Source organism: Bacillus rossius (assembly GCF_032445375.1).
Source record: "Bacillus rossius redtenbacheri isolate Brsri chromosome 4 unlocalized genomic scaffold, Brsri_v3 Brsri_v3_scf4_1, whole genome shotgun sequence".
In the NCBI taxonomy this organism is placed as follows: domain Eukaryota; kingdom Metazoa; phylum Arthropoda; class Insecta; order Phasmatodea; family Bacillidae; genus Bacillus; species Bacillus rossius.
The window spans coordinates 25,008,326-25,027,464 of record NW_026962010.1 but is presented as its reverse complement, the minus strand read 5'-3'; the positions used below and the strand labels follow the sequence as shown (position 1 = coordinate 25,027,464).

The 19,139-nt window shown below is 39.2% G+C and overlaps 1 protein-coding gene across 2 annotated transcripts in view; it reads right to left on the bottom strand.

Annotated features, from left to right (window-relative positions):
* The window catches only part of LOC134541654 (sorting nexin-2), a 105,554-nt gene that overhangs the window by 14,551 nt on the left and 71,864 nt on the right, over positions 1–19,139 (bottom strand). For both annotated transcript variants that reach the window (XM_063385242.1, XM_063385244.1), the window contains 2 exons: positions 14,484–14,576; positions 3,987–4,130 (listed from right to left, as the gene is read on the bottom strand). In XM_063385242.1, the coding sequence (XP_063241312.1) occupies positions 3,987–4,130; positions 14,484–14,576 (237 nt within the window). The remainder of the gene's footprint in view (positions 1–3,986; positions 4,131–14,483; positions 14,577–19,139) is intronic.

Below are 19,139 nucleotides of genomic sequence, written 5' to 3'. Positions count from 1 at the left end.
TAAGTGCTGACAATTTATACTTCTCTATGATTTTTTTCTGCACTTTTAAATCGTCCAGGATTATCCGATTCCCGAATTAGCGCGTCACGGATTAACAAAGTTCTACTGTAATGAGGGCCCAGTTGGTGTATAAAACTCTTGCCAAAAACATTTCTCTGTATTCTAGCATTGTTTGAAGAGTTTATTTACATGCACAAAAACATTCAATGTAAAAAAAGTCACTATCATCCTATCATAGTAGGTGACATTTTTGACAGGTCGTACAACGAAATTTGAGACCGACATATGAATTATGTGAAGAATTAAGAATTTGTGAAGCAATAAACAAAACTAACACATAGTATTCATGTAGTGCAAGACTAGCTAATCAAGTAATCATGTATTAATAATTTGTTTATTTTACAGTAAAATATTCAGTGGGCAAAGACTTAAGCCGTCACAATAAAGGTAATTTAAAGCCACCTTAAGTGAAAGACTGTGGCTAAATGAGGCCCAGTAATTTTGAGGGAAATTGTAATTGTGCAAGTTCCCATGTACCACAGCTGTATTTACCTTATATTATATGTAGATTCACAATAAATTTAAATATCAATTAACAACTTAAAAAACAAAACAAAAAGAAAACAGGGCATAAAATTTTCAAAGAATTATTTCATTCTAAATATCAGTATATAAAACTCTTACATTGCATATAAAAATTTTGTAACTTTTACTTCCGTACATTCTTACCGATACGAAACATGCACAATGCCATCTAATGACATTTAACAAAACTATTATGTTATTGTCCCTAGTTATACATTACGTATACGTTTTACACGTTGAGTAAAATAATCTCATTATTAAGTACTATTTTTTTAGAACGTTAACTAATGTAAAATATTTCATTGTCGAGCTTTAGCAAACGACTTACACACGTGCAATCACTGACATATAGAGGGAGGTTTATAAATCAATTACTCGTTAGAAAATGTACGTGTTTGTTTCATAATTTGTGAAATATGTAAAAATATGATCGTGTAAAATGCAGAGGAATAATCAACTGTCATATCTCTGGACTGAGATTATTCATCAAAAACGTTTGTTGAAAGCTTTCAAACTAGCAATAGTTCCAACGAAGGAATAGCCCAGTCAAAATATGCTAAAATTTCGTTCATAGTCGAATTAAATCCGATATTTTTGTTACACTTTACACGTATTTAGTAGTGTCCAGGGGAATTAAAATCAAAAGTCCTGATGAATAGGAAGTGAGAGTCAGAAACTAGAAAGAATTATCAAAAAAAGGCATTTGTTTTGGATTTTTAAAGAAATATCTCATAAATGATTAACCTTAAAAGAAAAAAGTTTTTAATAAAAAATGAAAGACCATTAAAAATCCTATAAAAGATTTTCACTTTTTTCATATCTCCAATATTGTTTGAGATAGTCTGTCTCACTTAAAAAAAATTAGTTTTTTTTAGTGATGGTTCGAATCCCATTTTTCTCGAATCCGAATCCCAAACAGTACCTCGAATCCACCCCTCGGATACGAATCCAGTTCTCAAGGGTTAAATATAAAATAATTTATAGGTTAAGAGAAAAAATTAAACATTATGCAGAATTATTTAACCATTAAAATTTTTATTTAAAAAAACAAGGATTTTGACACGGTCTGGATCAAGACGATTCCGTTTTTGGTCACATATGTTTCCTGCAGTGCTGAACAAACGTTCAGAGAACACTGTCGCAGGTGGTGAACACAAATATTTTTTGGACAGTTTAGTAGCCTGGGTGAACACGCAGACTGAGTTTTCCAGTATTCGAGGATATTTATTTCTGGGTTAACTGTAGGATCACGTAAGAATCTGGTCACTTCATCAATTGCTGTAGAATCCGACTTGGTGGATTTAAGGCATTCAGGCATTATCTGTGAGTACAGTGATTCATGTATCCACGGAAATCGGAAAACGAAATTCAACATCCGACGGAACAATATTTTGTAGTTACCGACTTGACATTAATTTGTTTAAAGTCCCAAATGAAGGTAAACGCTTTCTTGAAATATTTAATGGAAACTGAAAGGCACCATCTTTGCTTCAATGGTTTTAGGCCATAAGAAATATTGTCGTGCGTCTTAAAATTAAGCCTCAAGCATAGTGATTAATATGCCCGAAGTTAAAAGTGACTGGATGTTTTCTCTAGTTTACCCATTAAATTTTTTTATATTAATGTTATTTTTTAAGTTGCTCAAAATGATTGGCTAACAAATTCATTGGTTGGCCATCATGGAATTCTCAGATAATACACATTTTAACGTTGGTAGTCTACACAAACCAAACTTGGTCCTAAAAAAATTCATAAATAGTATATTTGTTTAATAGAATTGATGATTTTAAATATTTCTGTAATAATTTTCAGCATTCTGAAATTTTATGCTTTTTGTGCAGTGCTGTGGAGTGGAGTGTAAGTTCACGGCAGCTGCAGCCATCTAGCGGAATGGCTAGTAACTTTCTCTTCTCTTTTAGACAAATGGGATTGCTTCTAAAGTGGCATGTCTTTTTAGTGTTAATAGCGTTGACGAAGATACCGCGGACACATGATAAATAATTTTATTTTTTATTTTTTTTTATTCTAAAGAAAAGTGGTGTATGTATGTGTAGATGTATTTTACTACTGACTGGTCAAACAAAATGCTTGTTGACAATTGTAAGTATAATTATTCTGGCAAAAGAGTGCAAATTGTGTAAGAAATGGCATCAGAAGTGTGGCAGTAATTTACTGTTGACTGTGCATACAAATTAAATTGAATTCGATGTAGACAATAAGTTTGATGGACAATTTATTATTTAAATTCTTTGAAAGTTCATCATTTTATTGATTTCCATTATTGTAATATTTTCTTTTTATTCCTACGTTTCAAAGGAGGGTGTATGTAGATTTATTGAGGTGGTTGCTAGATTAATATACAAAATTTTAGTTTTATTAAGTGTTCTCTATATTATTTAGAATTATTTTTCACTAATACATGTTACATTTGTAATAGGTTGGTGTGTTTGCTGTAGCTTGAAAACCATACTAAACCTTTTAATTTGCTTTGATAGCTTCTTTAAAGACTGAAACATTATGCCAATGCATTTCTTTGTAAGCATACAATAAAAACATTTAGGACAGAACAATACAAACAAATTATTATTTTCAGTGTTATAAACAGGACATTGTTGAAGTCTGGATACATGCTTTTTTTTAGTGCTTCTTTTGTAGCCAAAACATCAAACAGTTTATTACTTGAAACACCTCATAAATAATGTTTGAATAATGTTTACTTTATTTTTTAAGTCAGAACCGAGGATTGAGAACCGGGAACCGATTTTTAAGAACCGGGAACCGGGAAAAAACAGGAATTGACCCATCACTAATACACACACATACATACATACACATATATACACACACACACATATATATTTAAAAGCAGAGGTGGTGGTATACCTCCTTGCGGCACTGTTGGTAATTAGATACTGTTTTTTTGCCGGTTAGAGTTAAACATTTTAAAGCAGTTCATACACCAATGACAAACCATGCATGCGAAACATATTGCATTACAAAACAAAAATATGTTTAGACTGTAAAGAACCTATCATGTAAGAAAATTAAATGAGTGCCGAAAATGCTGAACCAGTAAATTAGGATGTATATCTGCTGTCAGAATTTAGATGCCAGCAACGATTGGCCTACCTATTCTAACATTTGAGTTTAGTTAAAAAAAATACTTACACAAAAAGTTTTAAGGTAATGTAAAGTATGTATTCCTCTTATCTAATTGTTTTCAATAACCAAATAATGGTCCCGTTAACCTCATTTGTATTCAGTGTAGCAATAAGTTTTTTTTGCTTCATAAGAACCAAAACCGCAATAGAGAACAGAGGTTCTAGACATAAAATGAACCGGAAAGAAACTGCCCAACAAAAACCAGAACAGCACAGCCATACTTGCTAAGCAACACGCACCTCAACCACCTCCAGCCCTGCCTGGTTGTTCTTGTCTTGCTTCCCCGACAGCTCCATCTTGGCTTTCTGCTCGCGCTTCTTGTTCAGCATCTGCTGGGAGTGCTGCCAGTTCTGGTACACTTTCACCCGCTCGTGGAACACATCCTGCAGCACACGGCCTCCAGACATCACTGCACGGCACGATCACGAGGAGCCTCACACACTTACTTCAGCAACATCTTTCAACCTGCATGCTTGGAATTACGGACAAGCCTGACTATCCAAGGATAATATATTTATAATGAGAATACCAACAACAAATTCATACAGTAGAACTAATATTCAAAACTAGTAGTTGTAATAATAAAGATTGCAGGCTTTCACAGCCATTGTCAGGTAGTCTTAACGTTTCAGCAGTCATTGCAGCTGCCATCATCAGGTAGACTAAGTGACCTCATATTGCCATCCGGGGCAGTAAGCGTGGGCGAGGCCAGAAACCTAAGTTTCTATAACTCGCTAAGTGCATAGTAATTCAGGTGCACCCCACACTGGTGAAGAATCATTTGAATCGATGGCGGGTGTGCGTGTCTTGTGGGATAGGTTTGGCACACGGGCCTGGGTGTGCGCTGGTAGGTTGTGTAATGCTATAAAAAGTTACGTGTACCTAATTCGGCGGGGGAGTGAAGCTCCCCACCAGTTAGATCGGCTAACTGGAGTGATGTAGTGTCGTATTGGTGTGCATTAGAGGCTTGTCGGTGTGCTGTAATTTCAAGTGACCTAGTTAAACTCGGGTGTGGCGTGTAGTGTAAAGCTGTGCGAGCCACTCCTACGAACCCTGGGAACACATAACTTGCAAGGGTAGTTAGCCCATTAGTGCATGTAACAGGTAGTTCAGGCCGACACTCGCGCAACATAATCGTGTGGTCGTGTTGGTGATACGGTAAAAGAGATTACATGGATTAGTAAACCTCTGGCCACCTTAAGGACCGAGCTATTGCGTTCTGACATAGCTCGGTAAAAGTTAGGCTAAGCCAGTATTGCTGTAGCTAGCCCCCAGGCTGTAGTCTTCTAAAACCCTTAAAATAGAGTGAAGTTAGTGAATTTTATTTCCAATGAAGGTCGTCCTGTTTTATTATTTGGGTGGAGAAATGTCCTCGTCCAAACTTTTTTTATTTATAATTTTTATTTCTTTATTATTATTTTTTATCATCAAATTAAATCTAGACTTAATGCTACTGTACATGCCCCCAGAGCCCTGCCATGACAGACAGGCATGCATGCCTCTCGGCCCGGATCCCCAGCGAGGGCTGGGGCAGCTCCCCTACCAGTTCACCTGCATGATTCTGCCTTGGCAAGGTGCTACGACGTGTGTGTGTGGCCCTTGGTTTGTCGCGCGTGTTGTTGTGGTGTGGCTGTAAATTTTATTTACCCCGAGGAAGGGAAGATATTTATTTGGAGATGATAGGTTTACGGAACTAGCTTTGACAATAAAATCCCATGCCTTCCGAAACGCAGTCAGCACTGGAGGTGAAGCCTACCCGGCGTGTCGCGGCCTTCAGACATCGGGAGTCAGCCCTGGCAACACAGGCAGCGAACCCTAGTGGGCCAATCCTGCACCTGCATGCTTCGGACCATTTTTAATTGTATAGGCAGTGTAAACTTTAAACTGTAGGCTCCGCACGGTATGACTGCCCTGGGGACAGACGGAGAAATAGTTTTGGTTGACGGCCCTCGGTGGCCCGGCCAATCAGCGCGCTCCTTGGCCCGTGATTGGTGGGTCGTAGATCGCTATTGAGTTAATCAGGGCATTTTCGTGCTGTAGTAAATCTAGATACTTTTTATCGTTATTCTTTGAGATTATTTCGCGGATGTACGGAATTTTAAGTGCTTTGTGTATAGTTTCGTTGCTCGTATACCTAGTGCAATCTACTATGGCCCTTAGGAAATTATTCTACTTGACTTGTAGCATAGCCCCAGACCTCACATCCATATAGCAGCTACGGGTGTACAATTTGAGTGTATGGTTGGAGTTTTTTCCTATGTGGTTTATTTGGCGCTTTTCACATTGGGTACAGGTTTCTTAAGGACCCTGTTGCGATGTTTGTTGCTCTAGCAATGTGTTTGTCCCACAGTAATAATCTGTCTAGCGTGAGTCCTAGATATTTTGCCTGTGTAACATTAGGGATAGGTTGTTGAAAAATTTCTAGTTCGTTGTCTGGGGTGCCCCCACATTTTGATATTACAAGCGTGGTTGATTTAGCTGCATTTATTTTAATTCGCCACCGAGTGTAAAATTACTCAAGTGCTGTTAGCTGCCGTTGGACGCATACCATGGCATATTTTAGGTTTTCAGATTGTTTAATGATGGCTGTATCGTCCGCATACATCAGTACATAGGCATTTGCATGCGGTATGTTGGCTGTGTTATAGAAGAAAGGGGAGAGTGGCACCCCAGCTGTAAGTTCATGAGTAGTCAATTTAGCCCCGTCCAGAGCAACATAAAAGTTACGATGCCATAGATAGTTGGCCACCAGGTAGATATATGTCTGGAAAATTGAAGTTTATTAATTTTTGAATAAGGCCTGGAATCCAGACTTTGTCGAAGGCTTTTTCTGCGTCGAGCATTGTCTTTACTGAGTAGGCTTTAGATGGGTTATTAAAGCCGTCGGTAGCATCTTCAACAATTTTAATTAAGGGGTGGATTGTTGAGTGACATTTCCTGAAACGAAACAATGTCTGGAATCACGTTGTGTTCCTCTGCGTGTGTTTGAAGGCGCGAGAGTAAGGCTTTTTCAAAAATTGTGCGCATGCTGTTTAATATGCTTATAGGGCACCTGTTTTCGGGAATGGCTGGGTTTTTCCCTGGTTTAGGTATTGTGATTATTTTTGCTAGTTTCAAGGAGTCGGGGTAAGTTTTGTGTGTTAGTATAGCGTTGAATATCGTCAGTAAATATTCAAGTGCCTCTAGAGGAACTTTTTTAAGTGTTTAGTAATTTAGTGCATCCGTGCCGGCTGATTTATTGTTCGGACTGGCTTTAATTAGCTTTAATAGTTCTCTCAAGGTTATGGGTTCAAGGACAGTTTGCATGCCTGTTTGTAGAAAGTTATTTATCACCTGTGTTGTTAGGGTGAAGTTTCTGTCATTTACGTCTGTGTTCGGTGAGAAATGTTTTCTCCAGTAGGTCTGCTACTGCGTTTGCCTTGTCCTCTGTGGTGTATTTAGCCCCGGTGGCTATTTAAATAGCTGGAGTTAAGATGAATTTTTTGTTACCGCGGAGCCTGCGAGATAATTTCCACATTTCCTGTGGTTTGGTGGCTTCTTCGTTTATTAAGTTTCCGAATTGGTTTATTTTTCCCCATTTTAGTTTGCGCTTTACAAGATTGTTTAGTCTGTTGTATTCATTTCTGGCTTCTGGTGTGCGGAGTCTTTGCGCCCTGTTTCTGGCTTGTCGCCTTAGATATATAAGGTACCTAATCCGGATCGGGGTAGTGTGTTCTAGTGAACTGCCTTTTTGTTGATGCGGGAGTGTTTTTTTACGGCATTTTTTAATGTGTCCGTAAATAGTTTTACCTGTGGATTGATTTCGTCAGGTGAATTTATTTCAGGGGGGCTGGTTTAGGGTGTATGAGTTCTTCCTTAAACCCATCCCAATCTGTAATATTTAGGTTATTATTAAAGACCTGTATGTTGGAGGTAGAATTTAAAGTTAGTTGTATTAGCACCAGTAAGTGATCGGAGTTTAGTTCGTCTAAAGTTTCTGCATTTATCTGAGCGTTTGGTATGTTCGTTAGGGCTATGTCTAAAATATCTCGAATGCCACCGTTTGCTGGATAGCTTGTCGGGGAGTCAGGCGCAAGAATGATGTAGTTTCCTGCTACTGCGTGGCCGTGTAGAATGTTCACGTTAGCGTTTGTTTGAGTGCAGCCCCAGTCAGTGTGTTTGCTGTTTAAATCCCCTGCTATAAAAAATTGGTCCTCAACTTCCATTAATTTATTGAGATCCTGTGGTGTCTTGTATACCGCAGACATGCATACAATGAATTATTATTACGAACGTTTTTACTGGTGGCCTCAGTGAGTTCTAGTCCATTTATAGTTACCAGGTGATGGTGAATTCCGTGTTTAATTAGTATGGCTGTACCGCCGCGGAGTGCGGGGCGGTCTGTTCTGTATATTGTATATCCGTGTATGTGTGGTTTAAGAAAGGTTTCGGAAATGAAAGCGACATCAGTTCCGTAGACAAAAAGTAACTGTTCCAGTTCGTAGGTTTTATTTTGGAGGCCGTTTGCATTGAAGATTAGAACCTGTAAAGACTTCCCCCGGGTTCTGTGCCATTTTAAGGTGTTGAAAGATTCAGAATTGCAGATAGTAAAATAATCTGTCACTTTGACACGTCGGGTTCAGCTCGGATGGTGGCGTAGTGTGGTGAAAGTGTTGCTATGTGCTGCGAGAAATTACAGTTTCAGAATTTCAGCCAGCTCGAATAGGTCACCTACGGCATTTCCCTCAATTCTGTCCTGCGCCGGAGTGCGAGTGGTGCGTGGTTCTCTAACAGCTTCCGAGTATTTTCTTCCTGGTTGTGTTTGCTCAGTGGTGGTTGTTTGCGGCTGCAGCTGTGGCTTGTTTACCACCTGAGCGCATGACTGTGCGTGAGCGGGACGGGTGGGGGGGGAACTGCACCTGGCTGTGCGTGGCTGGCGCTTGTGTTTGTGCCTGTGTCAGCACGGCTTGTCATTGTGTCCTACTCTCCACCATTTTTATGAAAACTGGACACTGCTTTCAGGCTGCAGTGTGTCCCCACACTTTGCAGTTGAAACAGAATTTGTCTGCGTCGTCAAGTCTTCTGGCAGTCCTTGCGGGTGTGGTTTTCACCGCACCTGACGCATCGCGGTGGCTTACTGCAGCGAGTGTGCGTGTGGTCGAATTCACCACAGCGCTTGCACTGGGCGATGTCTTGTGGGCGGGCTTCATATTTCTGAAGAGTTACCGAAGTGTAATGTAACATTCATACGGCGAGGATGTTTGAAGCAGCGACGGTCACGCTGAACGTTGTGGCTGCCCTGTAGCGTCTGTCCGGGTGATTTCGAAATTACGTAGGTCGTGCACTACGAATCCCTTTTCGGTCAGTTCCGTGGTGATGTCTGCCTCGGCGACCTCAGGGTACAGGCCCTTTATCACTACTTTCGTGTTGCGCTCGTCGGGATGCGCAAACATATGGTGGTGGATTGAGTTTGTTTTCAGGTATGAGAGGGCTTGTGTGTAGCCCTCTCTGCCAAATGTGAGTCACAGCTCTCTCCTGCACGTGATAGTATTGCGGAAAGCGATACGGTGCGTGTTGAGGAAAGTTGCGATTTCCTTAAGTTTCGCAACTTACCTGACCATGATTGGTACTCCCTTGTACCAGTTTCCGGTCGCAGTTGTGGTTGTGGTTTGTGGTTGTGTCTGTGGTTGCGTGTCTGAAGGCAGATTTGCCAGTGCGTTGTAGCTGTTTTTTAATGGGATTGCGGATGTCCCTGCTGTCAGTCTTTATACGGAGTCGCGCCTAGCTGGACGCGCATCTTCATTGTTTCCTAGTACCGTCTCCAGTCGCCTCCCGAGCGATTGGCTCCGGTCCCATGAGTTTTTGGTCCGCAAGGCTTTCTTCCCCCCGACCTGCTGGAACTCGGTGTTGTCGTCGGCTCGTTCACGCTTGGCGTTTGCCTGTTGTGTCTCCATGGCCTGTTTGGTTGATGAGGTGTTCGCCATCCCGGTCCCTGTCGCAGTTTGCGGGCTATCCGACCCGCCGGGGTCGCCTAAAACCTAAAGCAATGGTGGCTGTCAAATGCTGGTATTAACAGCGTAGCTAGGCCGTAGAGGCTGTCCTCTCTGCACCACTGCCTGGTGCGAAGTGACTGACTGGTGCAGAGGATGCAGGCCCTTTTATACCCTGGTGACTGGGTGGCTGGGTGGCTGTTTTCTGGTTGGCTGGGCTGGTTGGCCAATGACAGGCTTGCTGGCTCCTGATTGGCTGAGGTGGTTAGTAGGGATGTGCGAGTACCCGATATTTCGGGTACGGTTCGAATCCACAATTACCCGAACCCAGAATCTGTACGTACATGGATTCAAACAGTATTACGAATATTCACAAAAAATAAATTAATTTAATACGGCTCAAAAATACTAGCAGTGAAAAATAAAATTAGGCTACTACTACGTAAGTATTTATAATATGATGTATCAAAGAAAGATATGTAAATTAAATAATTAATACAGTGACATTAAAAGAATTTCCAGATTTCGAGAGCTTAAACTATAATTACGAATTTCGTCGTATAGCAAACTATAAACAAAAAACAATAACATACCTACAAGAAAAAAAGTCTTGGCTATTTATTGGAGAAAAAATGGTTTCGTTTGCTGAAGCGTTTATAAAACTGAGATTTCCCTGTGGCGTGCAGTTTATTACGATTGAGTGAGAAAAGAATATGTTTCGGTTTTCATATTTTAAAGTTTTTATTATTATTTAAGTTTACATGATTATAAACATTTCAATCTCAGTGTAATAAATAATTACCAGTAGTTACAGTTAGAAAAAAGACAACATTAATTATTTTTAAATTAATCAGTTATTTTTAATGAATCTGTGCTTAATATTCAGAATCGGATTCATATCTCAAATATTGCCAGGGATTCGAATCAAATTCGCACATCCCTAGTGGTTAGCCAATGGAACGGTTTTAGGTTGGGTGGGCTAGCTGGCCTCTTCTGGTGGAAAACAGCCAAGAACCCTCCCATTGGCTAACCAACTCAGCCAATCAGGAGTCAGCAGGCCTCTCATTGGCAGAACAGCCCAGCCAACCAGAAAACAGACACCCAGATACCAGGGTATAAAAGGACCTACATCCTCTGCACCAGAGGTCGGCAGTCGTCTCTCGGGGCGTGCACATCTCTCCTGCGGGCTGTTGGCCGGAGTTTCCTGCGACCTATTGGGTAATTTAAGGGTGGCAGTGCGCGGGGGATTTGTGGCTGCCTGGGGGTGGCTTAGCAGTGCCATCTGCTACTGACCGCGTCCCGCGGGTGGCGGATACGGGATCCCAGCCCGAGAGTCGCAATCTCGCTGGAGTGACTGAATAACCATTAACAGTCCGCGGACCACTGGCCGGCATGGTGGAGTCGTTATTACGGCTATTGGGGTGAAAGATAGACTGGATGCTGATCGGCGCACAGCAAGAAGTAGTTCCGTTGGCGAAGGCACCTCAGGGGAGCTCAATGTGCCCTGGAGGCGAAGTGTAGACGAATTGTGGGCTGGAACTTGCGGAGCTGTGGACTGCTGCGCGCGCAACAGAACTAAACAGCAACTGATCTCTGAAGGAAGACTTCAGGGTCCTTTGGCTGGGGCTACTGTAGGCTGGCAGTAGTAGCCTCGAGCGACGTGACCTTCAACCGTCTCGGGGATTTTGGGCAGCGAGGTTTGGGACCCTCCCCCTCCCTAGCTTGAAAGGTACACTGCTGTCGACTAGAAGAAAGATGAAGATAGAGCATCGCCAGGCTGCCTGGCACCCTGTGCGCCCGCAGTTTGAGCCGGTCTGCTGGCTCGTCTGCCCACCGTCTGTCATCGCGCCAGGCCTAGCTGCCGGCCAATCAGTGGGTTTACCTGCTTGTGGAGCTTGCTCTGCCGCCTTCGCTGCTGTAAATATTGCTAGAACCGAGGCTGTCCCGCTGGCCTAGCCACGGCTCCGGCACTAGGGGAAGGGAATATTCACATAGCCCAGTTCCTTTTTACAGGTGGCTGCCTGGGCAGCTGGACTGGGTTTGACAAATGAAGTCGCCCGCCACTGGGGCCGTTTGTGCCCCTGGCTAATAATAACCCAGGTGTGCCCAACATGAATATGCAGGCCGCAAGGCCCAAGTGACCAATCCCTGCATGGTTGATTTTTCTGCCCCGCCCAACACTTCTTACCTGGACCTTTTCCCTTTTGTCCAGTAGTTTCTTGGTTGCTTTAATGCATGATAATTGATCCCCGCATGACCCGGCTCAGGGTTTTCCCTGTTTCTATGCAGGTTTTGCCTGGGCCACTTTAGTTAGTTTTTAAGCTAGACTATTAAAGGGGCATCAGCGCATCAGTCATGGCCCCAATCGCAGCCATGACTGGCCAATAAACCCCAAATAAGCACACGATGCACGCACCCTTTTCTGCATGGTTAATACCCCGCATGGTAGTGTATAGGCTTCGGCCTGAGAAACAAATAGGTCCCTACCTAATCTGGAACCCTTACACATTTAGATTAACTTAAGATTAAAAAAAAATTAATCTTACTTGTTAGTCAGACAGTCTTCCTGATGATGGCAGCTGCAATGTCTGCCGAAATGTTGCAAGACAATTACCTGACATGGCCTACACTTAGAAGCCAAGAAAATGTATTTGTAATAAGCTGTTATATGTCAAAAACAAAATATACATGATCATTGCTGTTTAAAAGAGTCTAATACGTACCACATGGTCCACGAACACTTGCATCCAGTCCACAACACTTCAGCATGAAAGGCCTAATCAGTAAAGACAAGATACTATGGTATTTTTTGTCCAATTTCATTTCTAAAACATAAGATTTCGGTGTTACTGTTTCTATTTTTATAAATCTGTTTTCTAATACTTACTCCACTAAAATAGTGGTAAAATTAATAAGCTATATTTTTACGACAAAATAATTTTGGATAAATCGGTCTAAAATAGATACATTCAGAATAAAGGTAAATTAGCAAACATTTGTGGTATAAAAGTGATTTAATTAGATGAGCACAATAAAATTAATAAAATTAATTTTTTCTAATCCATGCACTTTTGTACAATTTTATGTCCGGAAATAAAATTCCTTGAATTTCAAACATTAAAGGATGTTATGTTTTTAATTAAATGTTGGTAAATTCTACTTAAATGCAGTGTTTAAACATGCTATTCGGTGTTATTTCATTTTTATCGCAATTCACCATATAATCTTGTCCCTACTAATCGGTGCCGGAGTACAGAATATGCAGAGCCAAAATGCCTGATTGAAAATATGCTGCCTTTATTATGGTTAATGATAATTTAAGAGTGCAAGTGACAGGAATGCCTGAGCAAAGAATGGTTATAGAAATGTTTGGATAGTAATACAAACTACAGCACATAAAGCTGGCAGATTTGGAATATCATAAGGAATTAATGTAGGGAAATCAACACTATAGGCATCGTGCACGGGCCTGAAAATTGTACTGGCGGTGCCGCGTAGTGTAATTTATGAACAACTTGCAGGACTATCACGACCCACCGATCTCTGGGACATGGAGTAGCTGAAATATTCTTTCTATAATTATATGTGATATTAAAATTACATGCGGTTTCCTATTGATGATATATATCATTACTGAGAACAGTTTATTGAAAGGAAAAAAATGTGTGTTTTAGTGGTCATGTGAATAATGTCAAGGAAGTAAATATGGGAGACTTTTCTGTATTAAAAGCAGAAGTGATTCAACAAATGTATTTCACTCTTCCACCTTACCAAGTAACTCTTGAAATAAGTAATTTATCTCCCTGAATTTAACCATAATTTTTTTAAAATTTTATTTATTATTTTATTTTTGTGAATTGATGGCAGGATAATTATAAAGGATAATTATAAATAGGAACTGTCCTTGCACCGAAGGACTTTGAAATTTTTGTAAATGCGTTGCAATGAACAAATTTTTAAAACTCACATCCCATAACATGAGGAAAAACAACCATGTTCAACTAGAACTGCAAAAGAAAAGTATTTTAAGGTAAAGTGAATACGTAACATAGCCTCTTTTATCGCATAATCGTCGCACTCTCATAATTATCGCACCCATATTTTAAGCCATCAAAGTTGGAATAAAAAAACTTCTCGTGTAAACTCGCATGATGTTTTATCAATAAAATTTTCAATATACTTAAAATCCTTTTTAATGTTGTGCATGCATATTTTTTTCTACTGTAAAAATACAAATCACAAGTACCAATTCCTGTTTCATACATTAGTATCTGACACTGGGTAAAAGACATAGTTTTAATTTTTTACCATTTCCTTTTTTGTCTAGAACAGAGTCGAAAAAACAGTGTTTCACTGTACAAGTAGAAAACTTATCACTTGGTTATGCTATGAAATTTGTTTGCGGCTTAAAAAAATCTATGGTGTACTCCTAGCCTTTCACTCCGAAATGGTGTACACTTCTAGGGTTTTGAGGCATAAACAGAGGGATTTAAGTTTTCTGGATAGTGTAAAAATATTAACTATATTGTACCCTAAGAACACTGTGTATATTGCAGTAAAATGCAAATAGTAAGAATATGAATACAATTTTGTAAAATGTTAGCATTATAGAAGTACAAAATTTAATTTTCATTGCACGTGTCAAATATGCAGAGAGTTTTAATAAAAATAACGTTCATGTCTAGTCCGGTCGAGTACAATGAAGCTGAAGCTACTAGCTAGACTTGGCTTCTCCGACTGCTCTCAGCCACCCAAACAGATGCCTACCTTTATGGCCCCAAACAGAGCCACGTAGTCCTTGAGCAGCTCACACAGGATGGCGAAGTCAGCATTGGCCTGCTCGTTGTGCAATGCCTCGACCTGCAAGCAAAACACAGTACTCTGTACTATCACCACGCTGACTCAGTGTAACCTCCACTGCTTTCACTCCAGCTGTGCATGCTGGTCAGCCGAGTGAAAATACAAAATTAATAAACTACCAGAATTAGGGGAGGAAGGAGGGACACGCGAGAGAAAGATGTAGTATTGGGGAAAATATTCAGATGCAAGAGTAAAAACAGAAACGCAAAAAAGAAATTAAATTGAGCAGCAACTTGCTCCCGCTACAGATAATCACTGGAAACCCATATTATATTATCTTAACATGTGTTGCTGAATTCCTCACGTATCTGCTGTGAAGGTTTGCCAGTAAACAGTGCTAATAAATATAGTTTAAAAAACTAAAGAAACATGCTTTTTAAGATTATCAAACTAAAAAGTAAAAAATAATTTTAAAATTAAATTTATGACAATAGTATATAAGCAATACTAGTATAAATGAGAAAAAAGCTTGAGGCGCTTTGTGCCATATTTTTTGAATATTAAGCGCCCCATGCTTTTTTCTCATTTATACTAGTATTGCTTATATACTATTGTCATAAATTTAATTTTAAAATTATTTTTTACTTTTTAGTTTGATAATCTTTAAAAGCATGTTTCTTTAGTTTTTTAAACTATATTTATTTTTAACTTTTTAGTTTGATATTCTTTAAAAGCATGTTTTTTTAGTTTTTTAAACTATATTTATGTATAATTATCATAGGGAAATGAGTTACCGACACTACCTATTACCATCTGAGATAACTATTTGGAGTTGCAACGTCACAAAGAAATGGTAAAGTCTCTACGAATCATTTGCAGTTAGATGTATGGATATAATATTAGAATTTACCGGAAAAAAAAAAAAAAAAAACATTTTTTTTTTCGGCGTGGCCGGGAGTAGAACCCACGATCGCTGAATCCGAAAGCTGACGTCACAGAAGTCGCGCGCCTTAGACCGCTCGGCTAACGAACGTAATGAAATGGGTGGGACATTTTACAGTGATGAGTCACTCACTCTTAGTCGAAAGAGTTACAGACGGACAGACAGAGTTACAGACGGACAGACAAACATACAGGTGAAGCTAATATAAAGCATGTAAAAATGGTATAAGTGATGCAGTTTTGAAGGCATGGCATGGATTATTTTTTAACTAAGCTGTGAACAGCATCAAGAATGGCATGCAGAGCTCAAAAATGGCAAGTGAGGCAGTTTTTCAACTAACAACCAGTTTTTCAACTTACTCAAAAAATAATTCCTGATGGCTTTCAAACATTTGCTGGTTTCTCCAGGTTTTCCCAACCCAGCACCGAAAAAATTCTCAGATAATTCAAGGTTTCCAATTTACCCAGGTCAGGTGGTCACCCTGCATACTGGAACACCCAGTGAACGAGAGACAAATGCACACAAGAGAGGAACTTGCACTATTGAGGGTAAGGTGGCACAACTGGAGAGATATTTCACTTTGGTTTTTGTAACTTCACTAGCATTCACACACTTAAGTCAACCCAAAAAAATATTCTATGCCATCATGTGCCATACTATTTTGAAACCTAATTAAACGGAGGAGAAAGAACTTATGAAAAAGAACTGAACATTAACATCCAAATGTTCACATGTCGGGCCAAAATATGGTTAACAGTAAGTCCTCGGTTTACGTCGGGGTTACGTTCCTGAAAACCGCGACGTAAATAGAAACGACGCAAAATGAGCCATGTTTCATGCCACCGGCCGACCACGGCCCAAGGTCGGCCGGAAGCGCTGGCATACAGACGTGACAACGGGCAATTTTATCAGCAAATTACAACCGACAGCATGGGAAACAAGTCCAACTAGTACTTCTCAGCTTTATAGAATAGTTATTTAACCAGCTGCTTTATTACCTTTATTGATTGAAATATAAAAACAGATATATACATAGTCGTTTGGAAGACATCTTATGAAGAAAAAATCATAAATTGCAGTGAGCTGATACTGTAGGCCTACTAGAAACGCATTTAATCACGATAAAGTTAACAACGGCACGTTTAAAACTCCGGCCAACTCAATGATATCATAGCGACTGAAGTGTAGAGCTGTAGCAAACCGTATGTATTCGTTACTGAGTAACGGGTACGGCATCTAGTAACGAGTAACGAAACGTTACACACGAATGCATTTCGTTACTCGCATTTTTCGTATGTTTTACGCATGCGCGCGCTTATTCGTTACAAAGAACGATGTTTGTTTATTAAGAAAAGTATAATTTGGAAATTCGTCGTCCAAGTTTTTTACTGTTTATTAAAGGTATTGTGTGTGTAGACAAAGTTTGAGATTGGAACAGAAACAACGTAAGAAAGTATTTTTTACAAATTATAAATATGTATGTTTTTGTTTTTTATTATCGCGTATTTTCATGTTTTTTGTTCTTATCTTAAAAGAGAATTTATAATAAAGCTGCTCTAATGAGATTTTATTGTTTCTTGGTTAGCAAAAGCTGTTAATTATCAAATAATTTTAATTGTTTATATTCGATTTATTATTTACGCGACGTCATACTGTACGCGTACGAAATACGACTCGATTCGTTGCTGTTACATAACATAGCATGTTATGTGGTATCAGAAGTAACGAGTAACAATACGAAAGTAACGAGTACTAATTGTTATAGTAACGAATACATACGGGTACACTTTTTTTAGTTACTTTTACACCTCTACTGAAGTGCCAAGGAGTTGGACGAAAAGGGGTAGGAGAAAATGCTGTGTCGTTGCGGGAAGTAGATAACACTTCTACGTGCGAGATACGTGGGTGGCCGAGCGGGCGGGCTGGTAGTATTGCATCTCCGCGCGGAGAGCAGCGGAGAGCAGGAAGCGTCCCTCATGATGTATGATAAGATAAGGCGGTGAACGTGTAGCTTACGCTACATAGCATAAATTAACTACCGAAGGAAACAAAGAATTATAAACAAATTATATACGGTGTTTTGGTTAAAATAAAGATTTACGGTCATTGTAAACGACGTTATTGTGAATCGGCGACAACTTAAATTGAAACATGAGTACTCAAACATTAGCGACGTTAATCCGAAACGACGTAAATCGGTACGACGTAAATAGAGGACTTACTGTATTCCCAAGACCTCTCATAACAGCCAAAAGGAAATGGCTGACAGTACACACTGTCAATATAGCAACAAAAAGTTTTCTAAAAATCACCATAGCAACCAATATGCTATTTTGAACCACACAATGTACTGCTAATTTTCTACACTTAATAACAAAATTATTCTGTTTTATTGCATAATTGTCGGACTCATAATCATCGCACCTATATTTTAGGGCGTCAAAATTTGGATAAAAAAAACTCTCGCGTAAACGTCACATTATATTTTTGGTCCCGCAATTAAATACCGCACGCTTTGTGTAGGTATCTTCTCTGTATAAAACAATGTATTTTAAAGTAGAAATATAATGTTTATTCGGACATTACCACTTATTTAATTAACGGAAATAGAAAGTTGTCTGACGTGTAAATTTTTTTTAAAGACTTTTTAAACGTTATTTCCTTTATCCGATTGTCTGCGGATCCGCGGCGTACGACTTATAAAAATGTAGCCAGAGCATCATTCATGTTTGGTTATGTTGCTTCCCGTGTAGGTCACGCGCACGTAGTCGAATATTGATATCTTGCCGATTGGATGCAACGCGTGCTCTCTGTCAGGTGCTGAGTTAACTACATTTGATAGCCCACACTCTTTCGTGTTTCGTAGTAAGTGTGTACTACGATGAGTTAGGCGTTAGTTCACATCACAGATTCAAGTGGCTTGCGTTTGAGTCACAGATTTTGTTTTACTATTTAAAGTTGATGAAAGGTTTGTGTTGAATAAATTATTAAAATAAATTGTTTGGCGTACTCTTGTATACTCAACCTTTTTTTTTAAATAAGTGTACTTTCCATGAACAGGTTTTGTTTTAATGAATTGCTTTACCTAACAATTTTTTTTCCCCCGCATAATCGTTGGGCCCCTACTTTTCAAACTTGGTTCAAGTATAAAATGTGCGACAATAATGAAAAAAAACACAATACTTACAAATATTTCATAAGCAATAACACAAAGATCTAAAAACAGAACAAAAATTAATAAATAAAAATAAAGGTTGTAATCAGATAGCATGAAAGCAGAAAAATAATACGTGTATTGAGTTAGATGAACAAAGCCTACCCAGCCAGCAAACAATTTATAGGGGTGCACAGTACTATAAACTTTGAGTAGTTTTAAATACTTTACTTAAGGGTAATTTTAAAACTTGAAATATTTGAGTAGTTCACTGTTTGGTAGAGAAACAATAAAGCATTCATTTAACATCACTAATAAAACCTGAAGTTACCTAGGGTTATATACCTATTAATTGTGAAGCTCTTAAAATGCAGTTAATATACCTAGTAATTGTGAAGCTCGTACAATACAGTTCATATACCTAGTAATTGTGAAGCTCGCACAAAGCAGTTCAGTACAAAACATGATTAGTTGATGCAGAATTGATTAAAAAGAGATTCATTACAATTTTAAGTACTTCTTCATA